A 12,316-nucleotide genomic window follows, 5' to 3' on the forward strand; every position below is an offset into this window, starting at 1 on the left:
GGCACCTACCACCACACCCAGAAAGAAACTCTGGAAAATTGCACCCAGTAATTGATCTGAACAATTGCAGCGAAATATGTAAATTTTAAAAATATAGTCTATGCATGAATGATAACTTTGAGAAGTATTCCTCTATGAACTTTATTAAGTAATTAATTAATTTCTGTGCTGAATATTTACTGCAGAATGCTGTCTGTGTGAAAAATGTGACCGAGTGGTATTCTTTAAGGGTTCATGCAGTCATTTACAACAATTAATAAAGCCACAAGCTTTGATTTTTTAAAAATTAAGTCACACATGGGACATGGTTCTTTCTGGCTAGTCCACATTATTTCCCCATCCCTCGTTGCCCTTGAGAAGGTGGTGGCGAGCTGTCTTTTTGAATTGCTGTAGTATGTGCACGTTCGGTAGACCTACAATACAGTGAAGAAGAGAATTACAGAATATTTACCCAGTGACAGTGCAGGAACCAAAGGATATCACAGATAGTGGTGTTCCCATATGTGCCCTTGTCCTTCAAGATGGTAGTAATCATGGGTTTGCTGCGTAAAAATCTTTGGTGAATTTCAGCAGTGCATCTTGTACACTGCTGCTACTGAGCATCAATCATGGGATAAGACAATGTTTATGGATGTGGTGCCAAACAAGCAAGAAATTGGAGTTGTGAATGCAGCCCAGTCCAACATGCAAACCAGCCTTCGAAATATTGACTCCATCTATATTTCCCACTGACTCAGGAAAGCAACCAACATAATCAAAGACCCTTCCCAACTCCGTTATACACTTTTCCATCAGGCACAAGTTATAAAAGTTTGAAAATATGTGCCAACAGATTCAAGAACAGCTTATTCCCTGCTGTTATCAGACTTTTGAATGGACCTCTCATATTAGAGTTGATCTTTCTCTGCACCTTCTCTATACTCTATTTTCTGTATTCTGTTCTTTTACCCTGATGTATTTATGTAAGGTATGATTTACCTGGATAGCACACAAAACAGTACTTTTCACTGTATCTCGGTAAATGTGACAATAATAAATCAAATCAAAGCAGGTTGCTCTGTTCTGGATTGTGTCTAGCTTCTTGACTTGTAGGAGTTCCCTCAGCCAGGCAAATGGGAAAAATTCCCTCACAGTCTTGAATTGTGCCTTGCAAATGGTGGACAGACTTTGAAGTCAGGAGGTGAGTTATTCGCTGTAGTATTCCAAGCCTCTGAAACAGCTCTTTTAGCCACTGTGTTTTTGAGTCTAGTTTAGATCAGATGTTGATAGTAGGGGATTCAGTGACAATATTGCCTTTGAATATCAAGGGGTGGTGGTTAGATTGTCTCTTACTGGAGATGGTCATTATCTGACATTTGTGTGGCATCAGTATCTCTTGCCACTTTTCAGCCCAAGCCTGGATATCATCCAAGTCATGCTGCATTTGGTCATGGACTGCTTCAGCATCTGAGGAATTGTGAATGGTGCAAAACAATGTGCAGCCTTTGGCACCATCCCCACTTCTGACTTTTTGATGGAGAGGAGGTCATTGATGAAACAGCTGAAGATCATTGGGCCTAGGACATTATCCTGAGGAATTCCTGCAGAGATGTCCTGGAGCTGAGATGACTAACAACCACAACCATCTTCCTAGTTTGGATTATCTGCCTGGAATCATTAACATTACTTGACTTGAATGCTATTTCGATTTTATGCTTTATTTTTGTTCTGCATCGAGGACCTTTGCAAGTGGAAATTAATAGTGTAACCTTTCAACTATTCACAACTCGTGAGAAATAACTCAATCCTTGAATAGTTTTATTAGCAAATAAAATGCAAAATGGTTGTGAGAGATAGAAGATAGGTGCCAAAAAGAGAAAGTGATTGAGAACCACCTACTTTTAAACAGGGAATATCAGGATCATAGAGACCTGACAGTGTGGAAACGGGCCCTTGGTCCAGCAAGTCCACACTAGCCCATTCCCCCCACAATCCTATATTTACCTCTGACTAATGCACCAAACCTACACATCCCTGAACACTATGGGCAATGTAGCATGGCCAGTTCACCTAACCTGCACATCTTTGGATTGTGGGAGGAAACCAGAGCACCCAGAGTAAACCCACGCAGAGATGGGGAGAATGTGCAAACTCCTCTCACTCACCCGAGGCTGGAATTGAACCCAATCCCTTGGGCTGCGAGGCAACAGTGTTAACCATTGAGCCACCATATCACCAGAATTGACAGCCAGCATGGCAGATTTGAGAAAACACTACCTTTGGTAGAACATTGGTGTGTAAAGATTAAAAATGCTACAATTTAAAAATAATGGCACTTAGTTTATTTGTATATTTATTTTCTGATTAAGGTGACATAATATTCAAGGCTGTGAGCTAGAAGGTGGGACATGTATATGCTTAGAGTTTTTTTGGTCTATCTAGACTCAATGGGCTGAAGGGCCTCTTCAGTAGTATATGATTCTGTGAAACATCATGAATGGATCAATATTTCATCCCAATTGTTAACACTTTTAAATGATTAAACAAAACAACGATATATGAGTCTGTAAAGCATTCAATACAGAATAAATTAAAACTCTAGTGAATAATAAACAATACTAGTTTCTGGACAGAAATACATCTGCCACAATGCAAGCACAAACTCTCACAATATATTAAATTAATAGAAATTGAGTCAATCTTTGTTGTTTTCTTGCATGTTCATTTCAATCCCTCCTCTCTCTCTTTTGCTGACAGAAGGATTTTGTTCCTATCGGGCTCCTGTACTTACCACAGCCAGAAGCGCCGGCTCAGCTGTCAGATTGCAGCACTTTCCATTTTACCAGCTTTAGAGATGAGTTCCTACGCAACAGCATTGAAATCGGTGGATTATGAGATCTTCGGGGAAGTGCAGGGTTGGTATATTGCAGGGCAGGACTCCTTTCCTGCAAATTCTCCTTGATTTTATTTAATCTCCTTTTTAATTCTCTGACTTTACCAAGGGGGTGTGTCTGCTGAAAATAGCGTAGCAAAACTGACTCAAGTTGCAGTAGCCATCTGCCATCAAACTGGCAAATGCCAAGGAAATGCTGATTAATTTATAAGACCACTGCTTTATGAATCTCATGTGTTTCACTGACAGTGACTGATAACTTTTAACTTTGATAAGTAAAATTTGACAATTTAGGTGTTAAACTACATTGAATTTCAGATTATTTAATTATACTGTGCGGTAATATATTTTTAAAAATTATGCTTACTGTACAGAATGTTGCACCATTGATTGATGGCTATTAGAAAAATCAAGTTGTCAAGAATCATTATAAATGATCCCTCAGATATCCAAATGACCTTGCGGACAAAATACCTGCATAACATTGAGATTTAAGATGGAGTGGTAAAGTATCCACAGATTAGGGATAGGTAGAGTCAATTACTTTGAATTGGAGATATGGGAGTGTGGCGTGAAAGGAGAAATTTAATGTAGTTACTATGTACAGTGGCATTGGAGTTGATTTACTTGGCCAGTATGACCTGTGATACCAACTAACAGGTTTGTTGCTTTTCAATTTTGGAACCAGACCTGTTTCTGGTCAGGTGAGGAATTGAGTATTTGAAGTTTGTGTCTGAAGCATGTAGGAACTTCACTAAGATAGTCAAGAAGGTGGTGAGAGATGTGCTATTTCATTTTGTAGATCAAAGATGTCCGGGATGCCATATTTCCTGTACCCATAGGTAATCTTGCAGAGGGTGACCTGGATAGACCTTTCTGGCTGGAGGACTTTGAAAGGCCTACAGGGCTTCAGCTAAATGTTCTTATCATAACTGTCCTGACTGCCTCCTAGGATCTTTCCCAAAATGCTCTTTCTTTAAAAAACCTATGTCTTTCAGAAGCTTTAGTCATGCCTCCCGATATCTGCTTTGGTTTGGTACACATTTTTTGATTTTACGAGATGTTTATGGATTTACTTCTATGTTAAAGATAATGCTTGCACTTGACCTTTTAATGTCAGTTCGAAATAATTTAGAATTGAGTTAGACCTGTAAACAAAAAAAGTCACTTTATTGTATACACATTCAAAGATAATTAATAATTTCACTGCAAGTTGTGAACTAAGCCTCACTCATTAGGTGAAAGTAGGATCAGACTCAGCTGTGACACCACTCTTCCTATGGTCAAGTATTCTAGGTGCATGTCAAGATAATCACTTCGGTGACAGTAGTCCTTTGCAAACTATCCTAATAAGCTATTCTAGTCAAAGTTGATTCCTTCTGGAGAACAGATATATGAAATGGTATTGTGATTTTCTAATGATAATTTCACTTAAAATAGTGACTGTGGATGGCGTGATCTGGGAGCTGCCCTGGAAAATAATAATCACTTTTGTAATTGTGAAGGAGCTGAGTTAATGTGCATTATTTGAATTTACATAACTAAAGCATATTTGTTTAATTAATATTCTGTTTATTATATTAGCTTCGCTTCTTCAGTGACCAGTTCTATTTGCTGCCAGCTCAACAAACTTGCACAGAGTAGTTGCTATTGATGTTGCACAATTTGCAGTGGCTTCTTTGGCAACACCTTTCAAGCCTGTGACCTTGGATACAGATAGGGATAGGGATGGTAGGAACACCGCCAGCTCAAAGTGTACCTATTGACTTTAACATATGTCATGATTCCTCAATTGCCACTGGGTCAAATTCTACAATTCTGTACCTTCACTGCATACAGGGTTCAAGAAAGCAGCCCATCGTCATTTTTGCAGTCAATTTAGGAATGGGATGATAAATTCTGGCCTTGCCAATCATATCAGTTCCAAGAATTAATCAAAAATGAACCTGCATTCAAATAAAATTCTTAAAGGGTTCCTCCCAGAATGCTTTTCTTCTACCCAATAGATAACACTTTGAAGAGGGTGTGTGCTTTCATCTGATAAGTGACTCAGTGGTATCACTGCTGCCTAACTATCAAGAACTCTGGTTCAATTCCAGCTTTGAGTGACAGTGTGGAGTTTGCATGTTTTCCCTGCATCTGCATAGGTTTCCATCAGCTGCTCAGGATTTTGTACACAATCCAAAGATGTTAGCGAGTTTTGAGAAGACTTGTAGCTCAGGTTGAGGTTTTGGATGTAGATTTGCTTGCTGAGCTGAAAGGTTCATTTCCAGACGTTTCTTTATCTTACTAGATAACATCTTCAGTGGACCTCGTGTGAAGCAATGCTGAAAATTCCTGCTTTCTATTTATATGCTTGGGTTTCTTTGGGTTGGTGATGTCATTTCCTGTGGTGATGTTATTTCCTGTGGTGAAGTCACTTCCTGTTCCTTTTCTCAGAGGGTGGTAGATGGGGTCTAACTTGTGTTTGTTGATAGAGTTCTGGTTGGAATGCCATGATTCTAAGAATTCTCGTGCGTGACTTTGTTTGGCTTGTCCTAGGATGAATGTATTGTCCCAGTCAAAGTGGTGTCCTTCCTCATCCATATGTGAGGATACTAGTGAGAGAGGGTCATGTCTTTTTGTGGCTAGTTGGTGTTCATGTATGCTGGTGGCTAGTCTTCTGCCTGTTTGTCCAGTCAAGTGTTTGTTACAGTCCTTGCATGGTATTTTGTAAATGACATTAGTTTTGCTCATTGTCTGTATAGGGTCTTTCAAGTTCATTAGCTGCTGTTTTAGTGTGTTGGTGGGTTTGTGGGCCACCATGATGCCAAGGGGTCTGAGTGATCTGGTAGTTATTTCCGAGATGTCTTTGATAAAGGGGAGAGTGGCTCGGGTTTCTGGCCGTGTTTTGTCTGCTTGTTTGGGTTTGTTGCTGAGAAATCGGCGGACTGTGTTCATTGGATACCCATTCTTTTTGAATACATGGTATAGGTGATTTTCCTCTGCTCTGCATAGTTCCTCTGTGCTGCAGTGTGTGGTGACTCGTTGAAATAATGTTCTGATGCAGCTTCGTTTATGGGTGTTGGGATGGTTACTTCTGTAGTTCAATATTTGGTCTGTATGTGTTGTTTTTCTGTAGACGCTGGTTTGAAGTTCCCCATTGGCTGTTCGCTCTACTGTGACATCTAGGAGTGGCAGTTTGTTGTTGTTTTCCTCCTGTTTAGTGAATTTTATGCCAGTAAGGGTATTATTGATGGTCTTGAAGGTTTCCTCTAACTTGTTTTGGTTAGTGATGACAAAAGTGTCATCCACATAGCGGACCCAGAGTTGGCAGAGCTGTTTGCTCAAGTCTCTGCAGTACTGCCTCTGCTAAGAACCCTGATATCGGAGATCCCATGGGTGTTCCATTCGTTTGTCTGTAAGTTTTGTTGTTGAAGGTGAAGTGGGTTGTAAGGCATAGGTCCACGAGCTTGATGACATTCTTCTTGTTGATGAAGTTGGTGGTGTTTTGTATATGTCTCTTTGGGTCTGCTAATAGTGTAGTCAGTGTTTCCTTGGCCGGGTTAATGTTGCCAGCTCTGCCAACCATCCAACCCCAACTCTGGGTCCGCTATGTGGATGACACCTTTGTCATGGGCTAAGTATCTTCTTTCTACAGTGTAGGGATACTATGGTTCTATGATAATTCAACAAAAAGAGAATTTATAAAATGGGAGCAGACTAGATAGGAATGTCCCCTTGAATGCAAATTTCTCCATTATAATGCAGAAATGGACTAAATCATCAGAACCAATCATAAATACTGACGTGGAAGAAAATGAAGTTGGTTACATTTTAAATGTTTTTGAAAGTGATCTGTTCAGGAAAGACTGTTTGAATCAAAAATGATAGGATTGAAAAGTGTAAATCTCTTCCAATAGGATCGTGGTGGTAAAACCTTTATAAGTATTTAGGAAACAATTTGGATATTATCATGAGAAAGCTGTAAACTTGTGGATCAATTATAGATGGAACGTCCTTGCAAACCACAGTTTCAAACTTGACTGTGGAGAATATCTGTCGATTCAATTTTATTTCAGTTAGTTGCAGTGTCCCATAAACAGGAGGGTATTCCGTGTATGTTGCTGAGTCTGCAATCTGTCCAATTGTCATTTTCTCCCCTTGTCCATTTGTCACAGAGCCATAGAAATGTATAGCACAGAAGCAGACCCTTTGTTCCAACTCATCTGTACTGACCAGATATCCTAAATTAATCTAGTCCCATTTGACAGAACTTGGCCAATATACGTCTAAACCCTTCCTATTCATATATCCATCCAGATGCCTTTTAAATATTGTAATTGTACCAGGCTCCACCACTTCCTCTGGCAGCTCATTCCATACATGCACCACCCTCTGTGAAAATGTTGCCCCTTAGGTCCCTTTTAAATTTTCCCCTCTCACCGTAAACCTATACTGTCTAGTTTTGGACTCCTACCCTGGGAAAAGACCTTGTCTATTCACCCTATCCCTGCCCCTCATGATTTTGTACACTTCTATAAGGTCATCCCTCAGCCTGTGATATTCCAGAGAAAATAGCCATGGCCTATTCAACCCCTCCCTATAGCTCAAATCCTCTAACCTTGGCAACATTCTTGTAAAATCTTTTCTGAACCCTTTTAAGTTTAACAACATCCTTCCTATAGCAGGGCGACTAGAATTGAAAGCAGTATTCCAATGGTGGCCTCACCAATGTCCTAGATAGCTGCAATATGACCTCCCAACTCCTATACTCATTGCACTGAGCAATAAAAGAAATCATACCAAATGCCGCCTTCACTATCCTACCTACTTGGCGAGTCCACTTTCAAGGAACTATGAATCTGCACTCCAAGGTCTCTTTGTTCAGCAATACTTCCCAGGACCTTACCATTACGTGTATAAGTCCTGCCCTGATTTTGTCTTTTCAAAATGTAGCACCTCGCATTTATCCAAATTAAACTCCATCTGCTACTCCCCGGTCCATTGGTCCAGCTGATCAAGATCCCACTGTATTCTGAGGTAACCTTCTTTGCTGTCCACTACATCTCTAATTTTGGTGTCATCTGCAAACTTAATAACTGTGCCTCCTATGTTCACATCCAAATCATTTATATAAGTGATGAAAAGCAGTAGACCCAGCACCAATCCTTGTGGCACACCACTGGTCACAGGCCTCCAGTCTGAAAAGCTACCCTCCACCACCACCCTCTGTCTTCTAACTTCGAACCAGTTCTGTATCCAAATGGCTAGTTCTCCCTGTAATCCATGAGATCTAACCTTGCTACCCAGCATACCATGAGGAATCTTCTCGATTGCTAAGTCCATATAGATCACGTCCACCGCTCTGCCCTCATCAATCCCCTTCATTACTTCTTCAAAAAACTCAATTAATTTTGTGAGATATAACTTCCCATGCACAAAGCCATGTTGACTATCCTTAGTCATTCCTTGCCTTTCCAAATACATGTAAATCCTGTCCCTCAGGACTCCCTGCAACAACCTACCGAGCACCGATGTCAGGCTCACTGGTCTGTAGTTCCCTGGCTTTTCCTTACCACCTTTTCTTAAATAGTGGCACAACGTTTTTTTTTTATTTCAAAACGTTAGTCAACCTCCAGTCTTCTGGCACCTCTCCTCTGGCTATTGATGATACAAATATTTCAACAAGGGGACCAGCAATCACTTCCCTGGCTTCCCACAGAGCTCTAGGGTACACCTGACTAGATCCCAGGGATATATCCACCTTTATGCATTTTAAGACCTCCAGCACCTGCTCCTCTGTAGTATGGATATTTTTCAAGATGTCACAATCTATTTCCCCACATTCTATATCTTCCATGTCCTTCTCCACAATAAATATTGATGCAAAATGCTCGTTTAGTACCTCCCCTGTCTCCTGCAGTGCCACACATAGGCTGCCTTGCTGATCTTTGAGGGGCCCTAATCTCTCCCTAGTTAGCCTTTTGTCCTTAATGTGTTTATAAAATACCTTTTGGATTCTCCTTAGCCCTATTTGCCAAAGCTATCTCATGTCCCCTTTTTAACCTCCTGATTTCCCTCTTAAGTGTACTCATACTGCATTTATACTCATTTAAGATTTCACTCGATCTCTGCTGTATATACCTGATATATGCTTCCTTCTTTTTCTTGACCGAACCTTAATTTCTGTAGTCATCCAACATTCCCTACACTTACCAGCCTTGCCTTTCACCCTAACAGGAGCATACTGTATCTGGACTCATTATCTCATTTTTGATGGCTTCCCGTTTTCCAGCCATCCCTTTACCTGCAAACATCTGCCCAATCAACTTTTGAAAGTTTTTGCCTAATACCATCAAAATTTTCCTTCCCCTAATTTAGAACATTAATTTTTAGATCTGGTTTATTCTCTTCCATCACTATTTTAAAGCTAATATAATTATGGTCGCTGGTCCCAAAGTGCTCCCTCACTGACAACTCAGTGATGGAGAAAGATCGCAAATGCAGTGGGTCCTTAAATTTCAACCTGTAGGTGGTGCTACAAGCTGTTCATGTGAATCACACTGTTACTGTAATGTGCACAGTGCAGGCCTTTTAATAATTGCTGCTGAGCTTAAACCTCTGCAACCGTAATTACAGGACTGTAATTGAGCCTGACAATGCTTCATGTTACATTGATTGTAGAAGACTTTATAAAATTCTCTCCTAGTATGTGGGTGCTGTGAGCTGGCCAGCATTTATTGCCCATCCTGAGTTGCTCTTGAAAAGGTGCTTTCTTGAAACTGCTGCAGTCCACGTACTAAACTGTGCTACAATTGTAGTAAGCAAATATATCACCTTTGTCATTCAAGGTGCAGTAAAACATCCTTCACAAAGCAGATCCAAACAGAGCCCACAGAGTCTGGATTAGTGGTGCTGGAAGAGCACAGCAGTTCAGGCAGCATCCAAGGAACAGTAAAATCGACGTTTCGGGTAAAAGCCCTTCAGGAATAAAAGCAGAGAGCCTGAAGCGTGGAGAGATAAGCTAGAGGAGGGTGGGGGTGGGGAGAAAGTAGCATAGAGTACAATAGGTGAGTGGGGGAGGGGATGAAGGTGATAGGGCGGGGGGAGGGTGGAGTGGATAGGTGGAAAAGGAGATAGGCAGGTAGGACAAGTCATGGGGACTGTGCTGAGCTGGAAGTTTGGAACTAGGGTGAGTTGGGGGAAGGGGAAATGAGGAAACTATTGAAGTCCAAATTGATGCCCTGGGGTTGAAGTGTTCCGAGGCAGAAGATGAGGCGTTCTTCCTCCAGGCGTCTAGTGGTGAGGGAGCGGCGGTGAAGGAGGCCCAGGACCTCCATGTCCTCGGCAGAGTGTGAGGGGGAGTTGAAATATTGGGCCACAGGATGGTGTGGTTGATTGGTGCGGGTGTCCTGGAGATGTTCCCTGAAGCGCTCTGCTAGGAGGCGTCCAGTCTCCCCAATGTAGAGGAGACTGCATCGGGGGCAATGGATACAATAAATGATATTAGTGGATGTGCAAGTAAAACTTTGATGGATGTGGAAGGCTCCTTTAGAGCCTTGGATGGAGGTGAGGGAGGAGGTGTGGGCGCAGGTTTTGCAGTTCCTGCGGTGGCAGGGGAAGGTGCCAGGATGGGAGGGTGGGTTGTAGGGGGGCATGGACCTGACCAGGTAGTTGTGGAGGGAACGGTCTTTGTGGAAGGCGGAAAGGGGTGGGGAGGGAAATATATTCCTGGTGATGGGGTCTTTTTTGGAGGTGGCGGAAATGTCGGCAGATGATTTGGTTTATGCGAAGGTTGGTAGGGTGGAAGGTGAGCACCAGGGGCGTTCTGTCCTTGTTACGGTTGGAGGGGTGGGGTCTGAGGGCGGGATATTGACGAGATGCGTTGGAGGGCATCTTTAACCACGTGGGAAAGGAAATTGTGGTCTCTAAAGAAGGAGGCCATCTGGTGTGTTCTGTGGTGGAACTGGTCCTCCTGGGAGCAGATACGGCGGAGGCGGAGGAATTGGGAATGTGGGATGGCATTTTTACAAGAGGTAGGGTGGGAAGAGGTGTAATCCAGGTAGCTGTGGGAGTTGGTGGGTTTGTAAAAAATGTCAGTGTCAAGTCGTTCGTCATTAATGGAGATGGAGAGGTCCAGGAAGGAGAGGGAGGTGTCAGAGATGGTCCAGGTAAATTTAAGGTCAGGGTGGAATGTGTTGGTGAAGTTGATGAATTGCTCAACTTCCTCACGGGAGCACGAGGTGGCGCCAATGCAGTCATCAGTGTAGTGGAGGAAGAGGTGAGGAGTGGTGCCGGTGTAATTACGAAAGATTGACTGTACTACGTAGCCAACAAAGAGACAGGCATAGCTGGGGCCCATACGTGTGCCCATGGCTACCCCTTTGGTCTGGAGGAAGTGGGAGGATTCGAAGGAGAAATTGTTAAGCATGAGGACCAGTTCGGCCAAACGAATGAGAGTGTCGGTGGAAGGGTACTGTTGGGGACGTTGGGAGAGGAAAAAACGGAGGGCTTGTAGGCCCTGGTCATGGCGGATGGAGGTGTAGAGGGATTGGATATCCATGGTGAAGATGAGGCGTTGGGGGCTGGGGAAACGGAAGTCTTGGAGGAGGTGGAGGGCGTGGGTCATGTCTCGAATGTATGTGGGGAGTTCCAGGACCAGGGGGGATAGGACAGTGTCGAGGTAGGTAGAGATGAGTTCAGTGGGGCAGGAGCATGCTGAGACAATGGGTCGGCCAGGGTGGTCAGGCTTTTGGATCTTGGGAAAGAGGTAGAACTGGGCAGTGCGGGGTTCCCGGACTATGAGGTTGGAAGCTGTGGGTGGGAGATCTCCTGAGATGATGAGTTTCTGTATGGTCTGGGAGATGATGGTTTGGTGATTGGGGGGTGGGGTCAAGGTTGAGGGGGCAGTCGGAAGAGGTGTCCTCGAGTTGGCATTTGGCTTCAGCAGTGCGCCAGACTACCACTGCGCCCCCTTTATCTACTGGCTTGATGGTGAGGTTGGGATTGGAGCAGAGGGATCGGAGAGCTGTGTGTTGTGAGGGTGAGAGATTGGAGTGGGGGAGCAGGGTAGACAGGTTGAGGCGGTTAATGTCCCGGCGGCAGTTGGAAATGAAGAGGTCGAGGGCAGGTAATAGGCCAGCGCGGGATGTCCAGGTGGATGCAGTGTGTTGGAGGTGGACGAAGGGGTCCTCGGAAGGTGGGCCGGAGTCCTGATTGTGAAAGTAAGCTCGGAGGAGGCGGAAGAAGTGTTCGACATCACGGCATGTATTAAATTCATTGATGCGTGGACGGAGGGGGATGAAGGTGAGTCCTTTGCTGAGGACTGATCATTCGTCCTCAGTGAGGGGAAGGTCTGGAGGGATGGTGAAAACTCGGCAGGGCTGGGAGCTGGGATCTGGTGTGGGTGGGGAGCTGGGAGTGGGGGCGGAGCCAGTAACTGGAGTGGGTGTGATGGTGGGG

The 12,316-nt window shown here is 43.4% G+C and overlaps 1 protein-coding gene across 2 annotated transcripts in view; it reads left to right on the forward strand.

The window, feature by feature from the left end:
• Positions 1-2,741: 2,741 nt before the first annotated feature.
• Positions 2,742-12,316, forward strand: part of LOC122543853 (acylphosphatase-2-like) — a 43,996-nt gene continuing 34,421 nt past the window's right edge. For both annotated transcript variants that reach the window (XM_087983850.1, XM_043682685.2), the window contains exon 1: positions 2,742-2,894. In XM_087983850.1, the coding sequence (XP_087839976.1) occupies positions 2,834-2,894 (61 nt within the window). In that variant the 5' untranslated portion in view covers positions 2,742-2,833. The remainder of the gene's footprint in view (positions 2,895-12,316) is intronic.

This window comes from Chiloscyllium plagiosum, unplaced genomic scaffold, assembly GCF_037043375.1.
Source record: "Chiloscyllium plagiosum isolate Xiang-an unplaced genomic scaffold, Cpla_swu_hap1 HiC_scaffold_46, whole genome shotgun sequence".
Classification (NCBI taxonomy): Eukaryota; Metazoa; Chordata; class Chondrichthyes; order Orectolobiformes; family Hemiscylliidae; genus Chiloscyllium; species Chiloscyllium plagiosum.